This window comes from Periplaneta americana, chromosome 2, assembly GCF_040183065.1.
Source record: "Periplaneta americana isolate PAMFEO1 chromosome 2, P.americana_PAMFEO1_priV1, whole genome shotgun sequence".
In the NCBI taxonomy this organism is placed as follows: Eukaryota; Metazoa; Arthropoda; class Insecta; order Blattodea; family Blattidae; genus Periplaneta; species Periplaneta americana.
Window position 1 is genome coordinate 23,205,201 of NC_091118.1, and position 23,335 is coordinate 23,228,535.

Here is a 23,335-nt window from a genome sequence, read left to right on the forward strand (position 1 = left end):
CGGAACAATTTTTCCCTCGAAATTATTCAAATTAACTTTACAGGGCGTTAATCATGAAAGCTTAATTTGCATAATACACGTCACTGTACGTAACAGAAAACCACAATTTAAAGTCACACAGAGTTAGTGTGCACTCAAATGTTGGTTGCTTGACGGTTGTCAGCCCACTTTGAGGTCTGTGGATATAGAGGGAAAAGTTGGATAGGTGTCGGGTAGAGTTCCCGGGTAGCTCAGTGGGAGAGCGTTGGTACGTTTAACCAAAGGTCCCGGGTTCGATACCCGGCCCCGGAACAATTTTTCCCTCGAAATTATTCAAATTAACTTTACAGTGAGTTATTCCTGAAAGCTTAATTTGCATAATACACGTCACTGTACGTAACAGAAAACCACAATTTAAAGTCACACAGAGTTAGTGTGCACTCAAATGTTGGTTGCTTGACGGTTGTCAGCCCACTTTGAGGTCTGTGGATATAGAGGGAAAAGTTGGTTCGGTGTCGGGTAGAGTTCCCGGGTAGCTCAGTGGGAGAGCTTTGGTACGTTTAACCAAAGGTCCCGGGTTCGATACCCGGCCCCGGAACAATTTTTCCCTCGAAATTATTCAAATTAACTTCACAGGGAGTTATTCCTGAAAGCTTAATTTGCAAGATAAGAGATACTTTGTGTAAACACAGCTGCGGGCCAGGACCTTGCAGGATTTCGATCAATGAACCCCAGATCCATTGAGAAGAATAGTTACCACTAGACCATCATGCACAACAACTTTTAATACCCTAATGAAGGATTTATGTTGTATATTTCAGTAAATCTTCCTACACATCTGCATGCTTATTTAAATTATATTGTTTTTACATAGCCTACAAATCCAGATTTTTTATAACTACAGCTAAATGCTGTGTGAATTTACATTACAGATTCTGTGGTCATCTTCATAGATATTACAGTGCGTATAATTTGTGTGACGTAAGATATTTAAATACGACTTTTTTATTTTTCAAATTGACTTAATCATTAGCGCTCAAATAATGAATCTGCAACTTCTTTTCTTACAGTGCAAATTCTTGTTTTTATTCTCGAAGTTGTATTGTGGTCTGTGCAAAGGGAGAAGCAAGAATGTTGACCTATACCTTCTTGAGATAATACTTTATATTTGCTTTACAAGGTAACACGTTGATGACTTGTGTACACGGTTTCTTCCTTATTTTTTTTCTTTCCCTTTTGCGAAGTATATGAAAAGTAATGCAAAGAAATCTTTGGACAGTGTGGCAGCAATACACTCAAAGAGAATGCTTGATAAAAAAGAAATAGTTTCTGACTTGTTAATATTACCTGTACGACCTAGCCACCACCAAATAAGAATTCTATGTACCAGTGCTTCCCAATTGGTGGTCCGCGGACCCCTGGGTATCCGTGGTACAAATTTAATAGGTCCGTGGCATTATTTACATCTCATAATTTATAATCCATTCAATTTTGCTAAGAATCGCTGCAAAATGTTTTCTCTGGATACCCAATGCACTTCTGTATGCAAAAGTGATGAAGTACGACTATTTCTGAGTGATATTAGGCCTAAATGTCCATGTAATCAGTTGAATAACTTCTCTTGTATGTCTATGGGAGCCTACTTAGCAGATATTTTTGCGTACTTGAACACACTCAATATGAGTCTTCAAGGAGGTAGTGGTATGAATATTTTTGACGTTGGAGACAGAATTGAGACAGCAATGATAAAAATACGGCTGTGGGCAAGCAGAGCTCAAGGTGGCAGTCTCAGCACCTTCCCAACATTGAAGTCATTTCTGGAGTCCACTGATGAATTGCCACAAGAAGTTCAACATGTCATCGTTGAGCATCTGAATGATTTAGCAACTAGCTTCAGAGATTACTTCCCTCCAACACATTCTGAAAACTCATGGATAAGAAATCCTTTCGAGTATGGTGTGGTACAATTAAAAACTTTGTCTGAGGAGGAGCAAGATGAATTATTTGTTGATGTTACTTGTAATGGCTCATTTAATAGTAATATACGTTACAAGAGCGGGATGTTGACGTTTTCATGGTCGAGGAAAAGATTGAAAAAGCGAAACGTAGTTGAGCTTTTTCAATTTCCGAGAACATGAAAACAAACATACCGCTCGTGTATCGTACATTATTTTGTGCGAAGATCGTTTATTACATACCTGAAAGACGAATTTATAATTAGTTGCAATGAAATCTCCATGTTGGTTTCTGTTTAATGACGGCAACTTCGGAAAACCAAAATATCTTTCTTCAACATTGTTGCTATAAAATGTTTTCTGTGTTTACTATACTCCAGCAGGCCGTGATATACGTCTGTCTTTTTTTTTCGCCCAGTCTATAAATGCGAACTTAAAACAAACGGTAAGGTTATGTAATGATTTATTTTTCATTTTAATATTTTAGCAATATTATTTATATAACATATTGCAGTAATAACATCGGCATCTGGAATCTTGTTGATTTTTTCACGGCATCCTTAATGTTACTTTATCAGGAATGCAATAAGTTTCGTGGAGTAGTAGACTTTACTTAATTTTTGCAAATATTTAAAAACAATAATTAACAGTGCAATTTAGGTGAAATTGCAGTGGTAAGTTTCCAATTTATAATTATTACTATGTTAAACGTCTCTAAAAATAATATGTTAAAAGCCTAAAGCAGTAAAATGAATGTCGCGCTTAAGCGGTAAGAAGAGGGAAATTGTTATGTGTGTTACGTTGGGAATACTGAATGTGGTATTTCACACTTCTGTGCGGAAAACAAGCAAATACGCACGATCTCGCAGAAAATATTTTTCAGAGAATGTGTACTTGAACAGTTTTGTGTGAAGGTATTTTCTGAATATAAGAAAATAGTTGAAAAGCATTGAAACACCTAGTTCCATTTTGTAGCACATATCTTTGTGAACAAACATGTTCAATACTTTGTTTCCTGAAAAACAAACATAGAAATCGCCTTTATGTAGAACCTGATTTAAGGCTAAAAGTAGCAAATATTGAACCAGACGTGGAAATAATTGTCCGAAACAAAAAGAGATGTGATTTTTCCTGTGACATCTAGAGTCGGGTGTACACTGTATGTTCAGTTTAATTGTTGTTTATATTGCTACCTACCTCTCAACTACTACTTCTATACAGATACCGAAATTTAAAGATGTGGGGTTCGTAGCTTGCCTTAAAAATAAAAAGGATGTCCACAACTTTGAAGTAATTGGGAACCACTGCTCTATACAGTTAAACCTGCAGGCAAAACTCGGCTAATTTCGTAACATGGCTAATTTCGTGATATTTTTATTTAAATTTATCACCAATTTATAGCAGCGACAAATATAATTCTGAAGTGTAGTATAAATGGCAGAAGATATACTATAACATAGATTTTGTCCACTGCGCTCTTGCAGTGACAGTGAGCGGATTTTTTCGAAACTACTTGAAGAGTTGTTAGATCTGTAGCTTTGAATTTGTGAGTGACACCATCCGATACTCTTTGTTAAAAGAAGAGCTTTTATGTTTTGTCTTGTGGTCCAAATTATTTTCAATGGTAAATACTGACATTGTGTACGTCTTGGTGAAAAATGTAAACTTCTCAATGCACTGATTATGTAACACAGCCTTATCTTGGGAGATTATTTTCTTAGCTTCTTAAAGTCTTTCTCATTCCACAAGGCAATTTTTTTTCTCTTTAAATTTTGTCTATGGTGTATAGCTCGAGCAAGAAACGATTACCGAAAAGCAATAGTGGCGTTGCTGTCTGTTTTGACGTGTGTATGTAGACACGCCGAGGGTGAAGAGGTGCGAGCCGATGGAAGTACTGTCTCTTCCAAGAATATGAACAAATGAGGACATCACTGTGAAAATAAAGAACGTAGCAAGAGAAAAATTCGAAGCTAATTAAACGCGCAACATATGTTTACGAGTGATATAATAATACCGTGCGATACAAGACACGTATTCACATGCAATGGAACAAACTAAAGTCGTAATGTAACTATCACAACGCAAGACTGATTCTATCGATGTCATTTCTCTTCCGACTGTACTCTTGAATGTCATTCAAGCTATCTCGTGACCTTTCCTCTCGCCCGCTCTTCCTTATCGCAGTGTTTGATTCGCATTCCTTCCGTCGGTAATCCGTACTTGAGAGACCTATAACAACATTCTCTGGTGGAAAAAATATCAAACGCATGAAGCAAATATTTGTGGGATATATATTGTTCATGTCGTGCGTGTTGTAGATAGAAGATAATCGCAAGGTCAAATGTGGAAAGAAATATAACATAAGTGATATGAAAGAGGCAATTCATTGTGTCTAAAACAAAGGAAAACTGCCTGCAGAGAAACCTTGTCTTTTCCTTGGCAAGTTCGACGAGGGCCAGAAGGGACCAAAGCAGCAGTCAAAGAGAATGACATTTCCAATCTCTCAAGTGAGTTAAAAGCTGTAGACAACGAAACAGCATCATCTTCAGGAGCCAAACGAAAAGGATCTGTGCTTAAAGAAAAGCCTAATTATCAGTCTAATGATTTTTATGCGGATCTTGCTCAGAAAAGTTCGAGGGCGACAGGCATGGTGAAAGATGGATTCAATGTATCAGTTGTTGTGATCAGTGGTTTCATGATACATATTAGTATCTTTAAAAATACGAAAAGAACTTTAATTATTTGGGTTGTAGGTATGAATCTAACTGAGGAATTTAAAATATGAGTAAATATTTTGAATTTTTGAGGACTATCACGAAAATATCCTTGTACATCATGAAATTATTTCAACCCTTCTAGAGTTCTATTTTTTTTTTTTTTTTTTTTTTTTTTTTTTTTTTTTTTTTTGTAATTGAAGCGTTGGGCAGAATAACGGTCTATGTTACAATCTGTTAACTGTGCAGGAGGAACGAAAATGTTACATCGTAATTCCGCTCATAAATTTACTATCGGACGGGCAATATAGACCGTTATTCCATCAATATGTTTTGTACACTTAGCGAAGTATACGATTGTATGTTATTGAAAGTCATATTACACATCGTAGAAGTTTGTAACATTTTAACCTCACAGAAATGCTACTGGGGAATGATTATAAAGATGTATCAATCAATCTTCTTAATGTATCCAGCTGTTTGCTGACAACATAAAGTCCACTGTAGTCTATTCAGTTGTTGTTTTTCACGAGAAATGAGGGGTATTTTGATCGGTGTTCATTATAGATGCCTGTTGCTAGTAGCCAGAGTTGGGGTGTAGTCAATATATACTGCAGGGCTGTGTCTTCTGCAACTGGTACTGATGATTTTAATTTACTTCTTTTGTGGTTTATGGATGGACAGTATAGAAGAATGTGTTCCAGATCTTCATCATGATTATTACACCACAGACAAGTAGGATTATAAGAAATGTGAAATCGGTGTAGGTACAATTGTGTGACAATGTGACCTGTTCTGGCTCTTGTTAAAAATGTTTGAACATGTATGGGCAAGTTTTTATACATTTCCAGGTCATTTGGTTTCTTTTGTACAGACTGTAAAATTTTTCCTTTGTCAAAAAAAGGTTAAATGTATAAAAAAGTTAAATTATGAACAAAATTATTATGACATTTATTTTTAAATGCTGTACAGTTTTTATTGTTGTTATTATTATTATTATTATTATTATTATTATTATTATTATTATTATTATCATTATTATTTAAGATTATTTATAAACACCTCTTAGCGACCAATGCAAAGAAAAAAATACCAACAGTATTTACATACATTTTTCTCGGATTGCTAGAAACCATTCTGCCTGATCCATTCTCAGTTTTTCTTGCAAATACCTTTGGAATATTGTATTATATGATAAGACTTTCCTGTGTTAAATTCTAATGTACCTTGTTTACATGTTTCGACCTATTTATGGGCCATCTTCAGAATTGGTCGTTGTTGGTCTTGGCGCCTCTTGTTTTGTTTCCTGTGAGGGTGTGTTCGTGTGGTATAATGTAGTGTCAAAGAGTGTGTGTGTTCTGAAATTAAGTTGTGTGTTGAGAATTTCGTTGGGAAGTGTTTTCGTGTGTCTGTATATTTCATATTGTTCTGGTGTGTTTAGTTTCTGGCTTTTTGGTTGGATGTGTAGTATTTCCATGTCTGTGTTGATGTCTCTGTGGGGTACTACACATCCAACCAAAAAGCCAGAAACTAAACACACTAGAACAATATGAAATATACAGACACACGAAAACACACCCCAACAAAATTCTCAACATACAACTCAATTTCAGAACACACACACTCTTTGACTCCACATTATACCACACGAACACACCTTCACAGGGTCCACACCTGTGGAGTAACGGTCAGCGCGTCTGGCCGCGAAACCAGGTGGCCCGGGTTCGAATCCCGGTTGGGGCAAGTTACCTGGTTGAGGTTTTTTCCGGGGTTTTCCCTCAACCCAATACCCAAACTTTCGGTGCTGGACCCCGGACTCATTTCACCGGCAGTATCACCTTCATTTCATTCAGACATAAATAACCTAGATGTTGATAGAGCGTCGTAAAATAACCCAATAAAAAAACCCTCACAGGAAACAAAACAAGACCAGTTCTGAGGATGACCCATAAATAGGTTGAAACATGTAAACAAGGTACCTTAGAATTTAACACAAGAAAGTCTTATCATACATATTCCGAAGTGATGCAGTGTTAAAAGTTGTGTAATCAAGATGTACAAATACCTTTCCTGTATTGCTTCTAAAATTCCCATCTTCTATATTATTCTTCTTAGGTTTCCTGATGATTTCAAAAAAGGTAAAGGTAAAGGTATCCCCGTAACATGCCATGAAGGCACTTGGGGGGGCATGGAGGTAGAGCCCCATGCTTTCCATGACCTCGGCATTAGAATGAGGTGGTGTGGTCGGCACCACGCTCTGACCGCCTTTTACCCCCGGGAAAGACCCGGTACTCAATTTTATAGGAGGCTGAGTGAACCTCGGGGCCGTTCTGAAAGTTTGGCAACGAGAAAAAATCCTGTCACCACCTGGGATCGAACCCCGGACCTTCCAGTCCGTAGCCAGCTGCTCTACCAACTGAGCTACCCGGCCGCCCCCTGATGATTTCATTCATATTAAATTTTGTGGAATCTTTCCCGATTCATTCCCATCAATTTTATTTCCTTGTACAAGATGAAGTAGAGTTGTAGGGATTCGGTCCTTGAACTTCATGTTTACCTGTTTATAATTTAAGGAGTTTCCTCGTGGCGAAAACGTCACGGAAGAAACCCAAGGAAGTCATCCGTGCAAGCAAGATTTGAACCAACCTCCGAAGGCAGTCCTCGAGTACTAGTGGAGGTCTCTAACCCTGATTTAGCCTACGTCATTCGCTCTTATTAACTTCCTTGGTACCAGTTGTACACCGTGTTATTACGTGAAAAATAATATAGTGATCTTTTTACTGCACTTAAACATTAATTCGATGGTATTTGCGTCATAGGCGGAGTTATGGGGGGGCATGGTGGGGCACTGCCCCCCCTCCTCAAACTTGTCTGAATTTCTTTTCTACTAACGTTAGAAAATATTGAATTCAAAAGAGCTTTCTTGCTTTTGTTTATGATTAAGGGGAGAGGATGGTATCTATTTTTTTTTGATGAAAAATTGGAAATTAAAAAAAAATTCTTTAAAACACTCTGTGATATCTGTGAAATACATTGCAACATTTTGTGGGTATTTGTGCCCTTATCGGATGTTGAGACGCCATTTTTAAACTTCCTGCGCTCTGGATTTTTAAATCACATGCCCCCTTTGATTGTTTCCGGTAACTTCATTTTTTTGCCACATTACCAGATAAAAATGGATATAATTTCTGAAATATTAAAGATACATGCATGAAATTTAGAACACGCATTCTCTAGATTATTAAGAAACGTTTCTCTGTAACAGAATTTTGATTTCATTTTAAGGATATGTCTGCCTGTTTGTAAAAAAAGAAAATAAAAAAGTATTATTAAATTTTAATTGTTTATTTTACAACTGTAAGGACTAATATCAAAATTTTGTTACAGACAGTTTGTAGAGCATGCTTTTACAAGTAAATTGTAAGAACTGTTTGAATTTATTTTTGAAAATGGGTTAGATATTTAGATTTTAGTAAAATCCTGCATTCATTACATTTTTTTCAAATCTGGGCCCCCAAATAATTTTTAAAAATATTTAAATTTGGTTGAATTGCTATAGCTGTGAGCTCTATACATACAAAAATATTAATATTTTGCACCAAATAGGAAAAAAGTTAAAAATACCGTCCTCTCCCCTTAAGTTTCTGTTCTTAATTGATGAATTAATGTCTTCAAATCATGTGTCTGGACTATAATATTTATTTTAAATTTCTGAATGTATAAGAATTCCTATACCTCATTTGAGGAATGGAAGCACTGTAATGTTTCTTTTGTAACAGCCTGTACAAGTCTGCAGGTGTTCAGGCCGCCACTTGGAGAAATATGAATAACATACTGCACAACAATGCAGAAAAAAGAAAAGTGATCCCGGTACAATGTGTAAACTTAAAGACGAAATAAAATAAAATTAGAGTTTGCATTTCATAATTATGATATCGTCATTTAATAAACTTTATATAAAAAAGTTTCTGTTAGCACTGTTATTAATACGTAGTTTTATTGATGTATGCATGTGATTCTGTACGAGAGAGAAAAAGGAGATTGTTTTAAGTTATGCCCTATTATAATTTGTAGTAGACCTACAGTTCAAGCCCTATACAACTCGGTCCGAAACATCGTGGATGTGGATGTAACACTGTAAGAAACATGCCCCCGAAAATACCTTTATTCCGATATACTGTAGCACGGTCAAGCTATAACGGGGAGAAGGAAGTAAGTGATGTTCCCCATAACCTCGTTATATGGGGATTCTATGGTTTTGCTTTGCCATACCAAGGAAACGATTCTCTCTCCGCCTGTGGTTTGCATAAAGGGAGGTACGTAATAAAAATGAGTTTTGAGATAAATGAAAATTAAACTTCGGACCCTCATTGTAAATAATTTTCTACACAAATAAAACGTTCACACCAAATGCTAGTATTATTTTGTATTTTGCACACCAGCTTGTAGAATTTAACTTAACTTGTGTATTCACCTGGGGATTTATTTTATTTTATTGGGTTATTTTACGACGTTGTATCAACATCTCAGGTTATTTAGCGTCTGAGTGAAATTAAGGTGATAATGCCGGTGAAATGAATCCGGGGTCCAGCACCGAAAGTTACCCAGCATTTGCTCGTATTGGGTTGAGGGAAAACCCCGGAAAAAACCTCAACCAGGTAACTTGCCCCGACCGGGATTCGAACCCGGGCCACCTGGTTTCGCGGTCAGACGCGCTGACCGTTACTCCACAGGTGGGACTCACCTGGGGAAAAAAACTCCATTTGCATTCCTTTACCCCGACACCATCGAATTGTAATATCCGTTTTTCTTTTCATAAGAAATAATGTGCATAATATAGCAACGCTCACAAAACTGCACAACATAGTAATTTCGTAGGGTCAGGGACGACGAGCTGTACTTCTGCTCTAAGGTAGCTCTCGGCTGTGGACTTGAAGCCCTCATGGACTGGATACTTGTTTGGGTTCTTCTCGATTTTCCCCCAAATGCAAGGCGAATGCAGCTTATCACGTCGTCAGAACATCAGCTAGTTACCGCCAGTTTTAGAGATGCTAATTAATCGTATTTATGTGATAATTTCAAGCTGATCAACCAGCTCATTAACACGCGATTGACCTATGCGATTCTGATTATATGCCTGCTGATAGTACATAGCACGGCGCTCTAAAAATAATAACCGATCGGGGAATGCTATGTAGCTCTACTGATGAATTGTATATAGACCTACTGTAAATTGAATGGTAATATGTATAGCTCAACTGATGAATTGTTTATGATTATAAATTGAATTAATCTACTTGATATTAATTGCACAAATTTGTATAGCTTAATGAAAGTAGGCTATCCTACTTTGTATTGTATATATTTGTATAGTTTTGGCCGATGAATTGTATATGCTTTAAATTGAATAGTAATCTATATAGCTCTACTGATAAATTGTTTGTGTTTGTAATTTGAAGTAGTTTGCATGATATGTATTATCAATTTCTGTATATCACAACTGGTTGAATTGTTTATGCCTTAAATTTAATTAAATTGTTTTGTATTATAATATAGCTCAACTTATGAATGATCGTTTGCGTTTGTAAATTTAATAATCTGATTGGCTATGTATTGTATACTTTTAGTAGAGCCATCGATGTAGCTCAGTCGGCAGACTCGCTGGGCTGCTGATCCGGAGCTGCGTTCGGGCTTGGGTTGGATCCCTCTTTGGACTTTGGTTTCTTCCGAGGTTTTCCACAGCCGTGGGACTAAAGCCGGATGGTCTATGGCGAGTCCTTGGCATCAACACCTTTGATTTGATTACCCCCTTTGATTTGATTACCTGGTTGGGTTTTTCCGAGGTTTCCCCCACCGAAAAGGCAAATGCCGGGTAATATTTTGGCGAATCCTCGGACCTCATTTCATCTCACTACATCTCGCCAAAATGTAAAAAAAATTGTACAACATTGTAAAAATTGTAGAAAATTACTAAATTGTAAAACTATAAAAATTTGTAAAAATTGTAATTGTAATATTGTAAAATGTTGACATGTTCCACATCTTAAAGCTTCATTGCTCATGTAAGATCTATGGAATAAAATAAATGAATGAATGAATGAATGAATGATGATGAAATTGAGAAATGGTGACGGAATGATGTCGATGCCTAGTTCGGGGAAACGGGAGAGCCCCAAATGGGACCTTGTCCGCTACTACAGTAGTGTCACCAATGAAAAATCCCAGGCCTGACCGGGACTCGAATCCGGACCGCCTGCATGAAGGCTGAAGGTCTGACCACTCAGCCACCGTAGAGGACATAAAACAACTCAAGGAGCGAGTTTTTCAACCAGTGCATTTGAGTGTTCATTGAAGGATAATGGCTTATGTCGTACACACTGCAAGTCTTTACTTAATTTTTATACATGGTTATTCAGTAAAAACGTGCAAAAATTGAACAGGAAGTAGGGGAAGCTCTGCAGAACATTTTGAGATAGGTAACTTGGGTATGCGAAGCCATACTAATGAGATATGATCTTAATTTTTATTTATTTTATTGGGTTATTTTACAACGCTGTATGAACATCTAGGTTATTTAGCGTCTGAATGAAATGAAGGTGATAATGCCGGTGAAATGAGTTCGGGGTCCAGCACCGAAAGTTACCCAGCATTTGCCCGTTACTCCACAGGTGTGGACGATATGATCCTAAACATATCTATCACTATCGCTTACTCATTCATTCACTCATTTATTATATTCCATAGATCTTACATGAGCAATGAAGCTTTAAGATGTGGAACAAGTCAAAATTTTACAATATTACAAATTACAGTTTTTACAAATTTTTACAATTTTTTACAGTTTTTACAGTTTTACAATGTAGTAATTTTCTACAATGATGAGGTGAGGTCCGAGGGTTCGCCAAAAGATTACCCGGCATTTACCTTTTGGTTGGGGAAAACCTCGGAAAAACCCAACCAGGTGATCAAATCAAAGGGGGAAATGAAGTGATGCCGAGGACTCGCCATAGACCATCCGGCTTCAGTCCCACGGCTGAGGAAAATCTCGGAAGAAACCATTCGATGAGACCAAAGGAGGATCCAACCCAAGCCCGAACGCAGCTGTTTCCATATTATCTACAGTTGAGCCGTTCAGAGCAGAAGTGGTGTAAGTCAGAAATGGGTAGTGATTGTTAAAGTAAACATTCTGTAAAATACAGCGCAGAGTAGCAATTAATATTCAATTTATTTAAACTATTAGTAGTCAGTGGATAGCAAGAAGGATTTCTTAGGATTTCTCTGGAAGGCCTCAGTAGCGGCTGCTTTGGCCTCCTCTGTGATCACTGCTTTTGGTCGGCCAGCACCCTTCTGTTGCGTAACTGAGCCAGTTGGCGTGAAGTCTCTTGATGGTCTTGTAGTCCAACTTCGTCACCATTCTCCACCATCTCTGCACCATAATTTGGGACTGCCACACCTCCATTCGAGCAGCAATTCGTGTTCGATCTACACAGACAGTCTTGTGGCCATGGTTAATGTTTTAAGATTTACACCAAATACCTTAGTTTACTATAATAATGCCGGACAGCTAGCAGTTCTGCGCGCGAACGACGCTGGTGCTGCTACCTAGGCGGCCGATGTGGAGATACTCGCGAAATAAGCTGTAATCAACTGCAATGTATATTGTTGCTGGGCTAGTTAATAGTTTTATTAATTTAGTGCTGTGGTAAAATGTCAGGGTGTATATGTGCTGTTTATAATTGCTACAATTACAGCATTACAAATTGCTCCAAACTGTACTTTCGATTTCCGAGGGATCATAAAACGTGAGTCAACAAAATCCTTTCTTAGGGCTAATGCCTTTGTCTCTGTGTTGATAGAACAATAAAAATTAGCTTTTTTATTTAGGCCTAATAAATGAATAGAAGTTAAAATGTATTGGAAATTTTAAGGTTTTAGCAAATCCATGTTTTATTGTTGTCCACATGCCTTTACTAATTATTACAAGCATCAGATTACTACCATTTTTATCTTTGTAGTTGTCAGCAATGGGTATATAAAGCGTTATTGTAAATTCATTGTTATAAATGTCAGAATTAATTTTGTCTCACTAAAGCAAAGAAAAAATACGCAAGAATTAACTGAAAATAATATGAATAATACGCAATATTTCTCATAATATGCAGCTTTGATATAAAATAATGTTAAATTAAATACGGTACTATTAAACATTTCTTAAGTGTCTCGTATATTATTCCACATTAGTACCTCACGTTTTAAACAATAGTCCGATTTCCGCTATGTTAATATTTGTATTTGTGGACATAATTCCACGCCGCTCCGCTAGATGTCAAGTCCGCGCTATTTCGCACAGACGTCAATGCTGCTAGTATACAGCTGGCCGGTATTATTATAGTAAGGTATTTGTTTACATTACATTTTTCTGATTACATTAAATGTTTCGGACCGTACTGAGAACACAATAAAGTAAAATAAAATGACAGCTTCTTTTGTGTTTTTAATGGTATGGAACACGGTACATTTTAGCGGTGGAATGGGTTACTTAACCTAATTAGTTTCGCTACTACAGTGTAACTCCATATGTAGATGAAATTATTGGGGATCATCAGTGTGGTTTTAGGCGTAATAGATCGACTATTGATCAGATTTTTTGTATTCTACATATATTGGAGAAAAAAATGGGAGTATAAGGGTACAGTACATGAGTTATTCATAGATTTAAAAAAGGCGTATGACTCGGTTAAGAGAGAAGTTTTATATAATATTCTTATTGAATGTGGTATTCCCAAGAAACTAGTTCGATTAATTAAAATGTGTCTTACTGAAACTTACAGCAGAGTCCGTATAGGCCAGTTTATATCTGATGCTTTTCCAATTCACTGCGGGCTAAAGCAGGAAGATTCACTATCATCTTTACTTTTTAACTTCGCTCTAGAATGTGTCATTAGGAAAGTTCAGGATAATAGACAGGGTTTGGAGTTGAATGGGTTACATCAGCTTCTTATCTATGCGGATGACGTGAATATGCTAGGAGAAAACCCACAAACGATTAGGGAAAACGCGGAAATTCTAGTTGAAGCAAGCAAAGCGACAGGGTTGGAAGTAAATCCCGAAAAAGACTAAGTATATGATTATGTCTCGTGACCAGAATATTGTACGAAATGGAACTATAAAAATTGGAGATTTATCTTTTGAAGAGGTGGAAAAATTCAAATATCTTGGAGCAACAGTAACAAATATAAATGACATTCGGGAGGAAATTAAACGCAGAATGAATATGGGAAATGCGTGTTATTATTCGGTTGAGAAGCTTTTGTCATCTAGTCTTCTGTCAAAAAATCTGAAAGTTAGAATTTGTAAAACAGTTATATTACCGGTTGTTCTGTATGGTTGTGAAACTTGGACTCTCACGTTGAGAGAGGAACAGAGATTAAGGGTGTTTGAGAATAAGGTTCTTAGGAAAATGTTTGGGGCTAAGAGGGATGAAGTTACAGGAGAATGGAGAAAGTTACACAACACAGAACTGCACGCATTGTATTCTTCACCTGACATAATTAGGAACATAAAATCCAGACGTTTGAGATGGGCAGGACATGTAGCACGTATGGGCGAATCCAGAAATGCATATAGAGTGTTAGTTGGGAGGCCGAAGGGAAAAAGACCTTTGGGGAGGGCGAGACGTATGTGGGAAGATAATATTAAAATGGATTTGAGGGAGGTGGGATATGTTGGTAGAGACTGGATTAATCTTGCTCAGGATAGGGACCAATGGCGGGCTTATGTGAGGGCGGCAATGAACCTCCGGGTTCCACAAAAGCCAGTAAGTAAGTACTACAGTGTAATAAAAAATTGGACATAAATATGAGTCGGCCTGTATATAAAAGTATGGCTGTGTAGGACGAAAGGGACTTGAATAACTGCAGAAGAATTTATCTTAGTCTGTTTCTCTGCTAGATATCAGAGAGAGAAAAAAAGAACTTGCGCCACGCGGGAGTGTTTCAACTCTTGCCTCGTCTACCGACCTACCCCGTCAACTCTTCAGCTGGACTGTAAGTAGAAAAAAAAAACGAACTGCCTTGACTACGCTCCTCCGAGCTGTGTAACAAGACGTTGAAGCTTATGCTGTAATCCAGTTTGAGACAGAATGGAAAAATAAGCGGATTGAATGTCTTGGCTTGTCGTTTCCCAGGTTCAAGGTTGAACGGAGGTCGCCCCCTCCTTGCTACAACTTTCAACTTCCCTGAAATAAAAGCGGAAAGTTAGAGATATCGCCACGCCCTCCCTCCGTTTCCAGAACATGATTGTCATTCCTGGACTGAAAATAAAACAAGTAATGGGACTTAAAGTTGCTACACGACAACTTGAAGTCAGATGGTGTTAGACCTTAGAACGGACAAGAAGCAAATCGGGACAGTGTATAAGTTATAGCTGTTGAAACCTTCACGACACTTAGAAGCTTCAGAAAAAATATCTTTAGACTACTTGTCATATTGGTTTTACAAGATATTGTTTTCATATTATAAAATATTACCGTCTTTTGTTTCATTATTTTAAAATAAATTATTGTTGCTCATTTGTTAATTTATATGTGAGAACTTAATATAAATGCACTTAGGATTTACTCAGGTTGTTGTGATTTCTAAAGACATCGTGAGAAGAGTTTCGGGTGTTTTTAGTGATAAAAAAGTGACTTTTACCAGACCAAAATGAGTGTGTACGTGGATTCATCGTATATATTGGACCTGGAAAGACGTGTAGATGACGGACGACCTAAGAATTCTAAGACGTAAGTACACAGTTCACTGTATTTTACGAGTACATCCCGTTTACCGTCACACCTCTGAGTCATCGCTAGCGCGGTGGTCTACTATGCACGAGGCCCGTATTCTATTCACAACCTTGTCACGATGCAATTTTTGGTGAACAAAGGAGACATTGCAGAGGGTTTTCCTCGAGGTGGCTATTCCTGTTTCCCCCTTTTATTCCACCAACGCTCTATACTTCACCCACTTAATTTATTATCCACAATAATCAGTAGGGGTGAATACTTGTGGCAGTACAGGGATCTGTTTCACAAGGTTTACAATTTTTGTAATTTGTAACCTTTTGTTTCACAATTTGACTTTATAAAGTGAAACTTTAGAAAGGATGGAGCGGAGAAAAATTCTCTCCAGCATCGAGTTTTCAGCTCTACGTGCTGACGCTTTATCCGCTAAGCTGACTAAGCGACACCGGATTCCAGTTTCGATGCCGGATTGAATCTCTCAGTTTAAGTTCTATCTCTTAGTTTCCCTATAGTGGCCAACCCTCATGCACTGTGTCACAGATGTGTGACAGTAGCACAATGTCCAACACATTATGTGAAGAGATGCACTCATTAAGTGGCCGGGATCCGACGGGAGGAGGCCGACTCTTAAATCACTAAGTAATTATTTACTTACTATTGTGATGTACCGAAGTACATATGATATTTCCGTGCAGTCCACACCTGTGGAGTAACGGTTAGCGCGCCTGGCCGCGAAACCAGGTGGCCTGGGTTCGAATCCCGGTCGGGGCAAGTTACCTGGTTGAGGTTTTTTTCAGGGGTTTTCCCTCAACCCAGTATGAGCAAATGCTGGCTAACTATCGTGCTGGACTCCGGATTCATTTCACCGGAATTATCACCTTCATTCCATTCAGACGCTAAATAACGTGAGACGTTGATACAGCGTCGTAAAATAACCTAACCTACTACTACTATTTCCGTGCAGGAATTCTGCATTGCCATATAATGCACGGAAATATCATATGTACTTCGGTACATCACAATAGTAAGTAAATAATTACTTAGTGATTTAAGAGACGGCCTCCTCCCGTCGGATCCCGGCCACTTAATGAGTGCATCTCTTCACATAATGTGTTGGACATTGTGCCACTGTCACACATCTGTGACACAGTGCATGAGGGTTGGCCACTATTGGGAAACTAAGAGATAGAACTTAAACTGAGAGATTCAATCCGGCATCGAAACTGGAATCCGGTGTCGCTTAGTCAGCTTAGCGGATAAAGCGTCAGCACGTAGAGCTGAAAACTCGATGCTGGAGAGAATTTTTCTCCGCTCCACCCACCCTTTATCATTTAAAAATTAAGTTAAACAATTACAAATTAAATTTTGAACGTTCCACAGTGTTTTATTTCACAATGAAATAGTAATTTTACAATTGAAGGATTCAGAACTATAGAGGGCCAAGCGCCATTTACTAAAGCAGTAGAAAACAAGGGTTAAAATGAAATTATCACCATAATTCAATGGAAACATATATAAGTAATATAACGTATACACATTCAAACTAAATGATATGTCAGTCTTCATTAAACTATGGTATTCACGTAACTTAACCTTGCTTTCTACGTTTTTAATAAATGGCGCTTGGCCCACTATGGCTCTGAACACTTCAATTAGAGGCTATTAGATGCAAAATTCGTCTTACCCCCCCCCCCTTCAAAATGAGTTAGGCACGGTATCGCATACATGGTGTTATTCACTACCATGTGGAATCTGTTTCTACATCAAAACTTGCCTGTATACAATAAATTTTACGAGGCCTCGAAAATCTTTATTAAATACATAGCTCGCCGAATCCATTATAAAATTTGATGCAAAACTTTCATAAAGTTCTGAGAAAATCCGTTCTTATCCGTCGTTTATGCGTCTTTAATCGTAAAGTCTAAAGCAAAACTTGTCTTGTACTGAATTGAAAGAATTTTTTTTCAAACCTTTGCATATTTCATCTGTTTTACTCCAACAAAAATTTGGTATGTTCTCTCTAATGAATTTGTAGGACAATGTTTCAGCCTGTAGCTTCAATTATTGTCAAATAGTAATAATTATATACAGACGTGGACAAATTATTAACAAAATGGACGATTTTTATGATAATTCTGTTTACAAAATTTGACTTCTCAATTTAGACCACATTTGACAATTTTGGATATTTCCATCATTACAGTAGACAGAAATATGCAAAAATGTCAACTGTACAGTAGTTTTAATTGAAGAGTCAAGTTTGTAAAAATATACAATAAAAGTTTTCAATTTTTCTAATAACTTGTAAATTAGCAAAATTGTCAACTGCATTGAAGAGTCAAATTTTGTAAAAATATAAAACAAAAATCTTCAGTTTTGCTAATAATTTCGAAATATCCAAAATGTCAACTGTAGTACAAATTGAAGAGTCGAATTTTGTAAAAATATACAATAAAAACCTTCAGTTTTGCTAATAATTTGTAAATATGCTAAAATATCAAATGTAGTACAAATTGAGGAGTTAAATTTTGAAAAATATACAATACAAATCTTCAATTTTGCTAATAATTTGGAAATACACAAAAATATCAACTGTAGTCTAAATTGAATCATATTTTGTAAAAATATATAATAAAAATCTTAAATTTTGCTAATAATTTGTCCACGTCTGTACAGTACAGATATACTGTCATGTAATTAGTTTACTTTCTTCAAAACTTGCCTTATCCATATAATTTTAATAGGTTATTTTACGACGCTGTATCAACAGCTCAGGTTATTTAGCGTCTCAATGAACTTGAAAATGCCGGTGAAATGAGTCCAGAGTTCGGTGCCGAAAGTTACCCAGCATTTGCTCTTAATGGGTTGACGGAAAACCCCGAGAAAAAACCTCAACCAGGTAACTTGTCCCAATCAGGATTTGAACAGATATGCTTGTATTGTATTGTATTTATTAACATTCCATGGTATTCATACATTGCTTTACAGCTAGAATATGGACCAAATAAAAAAACTTGATACTATTATAAAGTTTTAATTTATAGTCACAGTCTAGATGAAATATATGCAGACGAGATTTACAATATAGTGTACTAGTACAACACATAGTTTTAGTATGAATTTCATGGAGTGTTATTGAATGTCATGAATTCACCTACAGAATAGAAGGCGTGAGAAATTAGGTACTTCTTTAATTTGGCCCTAAATAACCTTATGTTTCTTATATCTTATAAATCCAACCTTTATCCGTTAATTTTAATACAGAAAAAAGTATTAAAAATTGGTTTAAAAAAGCAGAAAGAGTACCCAACTGAATTGTTGTTTAAACAATCCAAAGTTTTCAATATTAAACAAATGTATTATTTTATTTTATTAAAATATTTTCATAGCAATTTCAATAACTTTGAAAGGTATATACATAAATATAGAACTAAAAATATGAATTCTCTGCGTTTGTGTGAACCAAAATGTAAAACCAATGCAGCTTTTTATCATGGCATGAGTCAAGGTCCCAGATTATTAAACAAATTTTATTCCAATATTATTTTAACCACGAATCCTCTCCAATTTAATAAAAAAAACAAAAGGATTGTATTGGATTTATAGTTTGGGTTTAAACATATTAAACACTATTTAATCTGTATTCACTCTCACTTTTAATTTTATTTTTATCTGTATTGGAATCCCCTCCTGAGCACGAGTCTTACTCATTCAGGAGTGGGCTAGTTTATCTTTCATTGTAAATTTATTAACTTGTATTCATTTCAAACTTACTAGCAATAAAATAAATAAATAACTAAATAAGTTTCATTTTTATATCGATAGGAACGCTATTAAAAATTTTTACTGCCATATAACGCACTCCTTTTTGATAGCACGATAGACTTGCCGATGGAGTATGAAAGTCTGTTGTTAACTGTTAAGTTATTTGAATAAGTAAATAACGACTTCACTGCGTTAACATTCTACATTTTTTATGTTGTGTTACCTGATTGACTAGTTTTGATGTTATTTACATCATCCTCTGAATAATTATTTCTTAGCAATGCTTTAATCGGGTGGAACTTTTTTTACCACGACGGCTACTGCGTGTAACAAAAAATTACTTACACTAGAAATAACAAATACTTTGGAGACAAAAACAATGTAGATTGCAATCATCAGTTAATGCAAGTTTTACGACAGGATTTTTATGATTTCTACTTCTTTAACTATCGTTGTCATAAAACGATCACGCAAAGATCGCTTTTATACTGATTTATTTCCGCTTTCGAAACCCGTAATAAAATTGTTTACACTACTTTGTTTTGCTGGAACTCTGACTCAGTATAAAAGATCCATTTGTTTTCAATCATTTAAAAACCTCTGCCTGCTTCACTATCCCACATCTCCGCTATCGATATCATTTTTACTACCACCAACACGTCCTCGAGTCGGACTGGGTGGCACAGTTGGTATAGTGATGATCTTCTGTGCCCGAGGTTGGGGGTTCGATCCCGGCTCAGGTCGATGGCATTTAAGGGGGGATTCCACTGAAAATCATGAAAATTTTCCCCAAAAATTTTATTGCCTATTTCACTTCTTTAGAATGTATATTTTCATATCCATTTAGTTCAATTCTGATTACAAATATGTTTATTTTTTATGCTCGACCATGCCGAAATGTAGTAATTATACACCTGGTAGCAGTCCTTTAATGCATGTCATTAAAGTACACCTACTCATTAAAGTACAGGTGTTCAGCCAATGACAACTCAGCTTACAGGTGTTCAGCCAATGACAAGTCGGCTTTGTACCGTTATAAAACCGCAAGTATCGATTATTCTCGGATATGCAATCGAAAGAGAATTAGCGAAAAGTCACGGAGGCTGGAAATCCATTACTGTCGCAGAAGGTTATGTTCTGTTACTATAATAATTAGCGTTAATTGTAAATAATATTCAAATAAATTCAATTTGTCATCTCGGTTTTTCAATGTCGAATTCAATAATCAAGGTTATATCAAGTTTAACGGGATTACATCAAGGTCAGTGACATTATTTTTCCTCGGACAAAATAAATACTTTCGCGTCTGCGCACATCTCACAATTCACGACCTAGAACAAGGTCACTTCCGATCTTGTCAGATACAAATAAAATGTATACATATGAATAATTTCAAGTTATAAATATGGTCGAGCATAAAACGTCGTATGAAACTCGCCTATAATGGTAATTAAGAAGCTCTTATGAAAATTATGAAACGAGTGTTTATGCTCGACCATGCCGAAATGTAGTAATTATACACCTGGTAGCTGTCTTTTAATGGACCTCATTAAAGTACACCTATTCATTAAAGTTCAGGTGGTCCACCAATCATAAAACACCATTGTAGCAATATGAAAGCGCAAGTATCGATTATTCTCGGATATGCAATCGAAAGACAACTAGCGAAACGTCACAGAGGCTGGAACTCCAATACTGTCGCAGAAGGTTATGTTCTGTTAATGTAATAATTAGCGTTAATTGTAAATAATATTCAAATAAATTCAATTTGTCATCTCGTTTTTCAATGTCTAAATCAATTTCAAGGTTATATCAAGATTAATGTTTATTTTACTTTTTAGATTATATCAAGGTCAATGACATTTGCTTCTCTGAAAAAATGAATACTTTCGCGTCTGCGCACATCTCACAATTTACGAGATATTGCACAAGGTCAGTTCCGCTCCCCAGTCAGATAAGAATAACATGAATACTTATGAATAATTTCAAGTTAGAAATATGGTCGAGCATAAAAAGTCGTATGAAACTTGCCTATAATGGTAATTAAGACGCTCGTATGAAAATTATGAAACTCGCTTGCGCTCGTTTCATAAACATCCATACTCGCGTCTTAATTACTACCATTATAGGCTCGTTGCATAATGTACTATTTCATCAAAGAATTCTTTACAAATTTCTGATTACAAATCTATTAACTTTTTGTTCTGAAGTTGGCTCCCTGAAGTTTCTAGATGAATGTATCGGAGGAGAATTCTAATAAGTATGTGTTACATAAATATTCATTTTACTGTCTTATCCATTTTTCCGTAACTTTGTTTTTCCTGATTTAACACCAAATTTTTATGACAAATATTAATCAATCTGGATTAAATTTTTACTGCAAGTTTATATGAGGTAACTCCATGTTTCTATGCATTTATTTTGTAATAAATGTTGCTACTCTTTTATTTTATTAATCTTTTTCATGAATTATAGCAAAAATAAATGTTACATGATAACATTCTACAGGGACATTATTTTATTTTTACTAACATTTTTAATATTAACCTGGCTATACCTTTGGATTAATGATTGAGACCCGAAAACACAGTTTATTACCTCCTTCCACGACTGGAGTTCGATGGTACTGGCATAAAATACAAACAAATCACTTTACTAGGTATAGGAGGGAAGAAAAGTAGTTCAGCCATTTACGTAAAGTAGGAAATATCGCGATTTTGAGTTTGATAATTTTCATTAGGTTTTGTTTAATCAAAATACAGTACAGTGTTAACAGTAAGTGTTTTTACTCACGAACTGAGTTATCCATGCGAACGTATTCATTATGCAGTGTATATTATACTGTCTACAGCACATTAGTGTACAATATAGAGAATGAAGTGAAAATGAAAAGTAATCATAATATGGATATTTAGACACGTTTTTGAAAATGGTGACCGTTCATTTCGATACAGGCTTCAGTTCTTTTGTGCATATTATCGCATTATAAACTATTGGATCTAATTCCAATTACCACTTTCGTCCTTCGTACTAGTAACTCATGTTGAAATAATTCTGTACCTACTCTATAAAAGAGTACCTTACGTACTGTAAATTCAGTCTTCATTTCTGCCCGACCCGCACAGATAAAATTACTCAGACAGGCTATGTACTGTCCGTCCAAGTGGTTATTTCGCAGGGTCGTAGAAAGGGGGGGGGGAATCACGTGATAGTTAATTACTTAACGAGGCCCTTTTATTTAAGTTATTTTAAACAGTTTCATAATATTACGTAGACGTCCAATTAATTCCTAACAGAAATTAATGTTTTCAGAAAAGAGCTAAGAAAGCCCAGCCACTAGTCTTTACAGTGGAGCGAGCAGAAGCAGGTGGGGGAAATCGGGATGCGACGTAGGCAAACGGACGACAGTACCTGTGCGAAAATATGATTCAATATTGAAAGTTTTCGTCATTGGAAAACGCGAACATATTCTAAAACGTACTATACTCACTAACTCAATACTGCGGCCTTGGTTCTGTGTGGAGGACAGTTGGAACTTCGTTAGTAGAAGAGGTGGGAGTGTAGTACATTCAAAAACTCAAGTACAATAAAAGTTGAAGTAAAAATAAAATGATGTCCCTGTACAAGCTTACTACATTAACTGATTATGGTTAGTCTTATTACATTATATACTCATATGCTGTTATTGTCGGACCATCGGATCTGTGCCCCTTCAGCGCTGTCATCGTTCTTGGAAAAGTTAACGCCTCTACTCACTCCATTCCACCAGCTTTCCTCCCACCACGTCAAACTGCAGGCCACGAACCTTGCCGAATAGGGGTGTTGCCAAACTTCCGCCAAACAGTGTCATGTCTCTTGAATATTGCTTATTAATAATGTGAGGTTAATTATAATTACTTATTCATAATTTAATTTAAGTAGATCTAATGACACTGATTGACTTCTACGATTAATTGGAGATAATTGTGATTGCAGTGGATATTTGTTGGTTAAATGGAATTTACGTGAAGGGAATCTATTTCGTTTCTAAAAATAAATGTTTTCGTCATAAATACTTTTTCTTCACCTTATTATCTTATTTTGTTAGGTTTGGAACGTGATCTTGAAGGCCTAATAAAATTATAAAATTGTAGGAATGA

General features: G+C 36.2%; 1 protein-coding gene across 4 annotated transcripts in view; it reads left to right on the forward strand.

Moving 5' to 3' along the window:
• Positions 1-23,335, forward strand: part of LOC138716204 (ATP-binding cassette sub-family G member 1) — a 372,962-nt gene that overhangs the window by 131,543 nt on the left and 218,084 nt on the right. Inside the window, exon 1 of one of the 4 annotated variants that reach the window (XM_069849042.1) lies at positions 14,877-15,431. The exons of the other annotated variants lie outside the window; for them this stretch is intronic. Within the exon in view, the coding sequence (XP_069705143.1) occupies positions 15,352-15,431 (80 nt within the window). The 5' untranslated portion in view covers positions 14,877-15,351. Of the gene's footprint in view, positions 1-14,876; positions 15,432-23,335 lie in introns of those variants that run through there. 4 annotated transcript variants of the gene reach the window in all.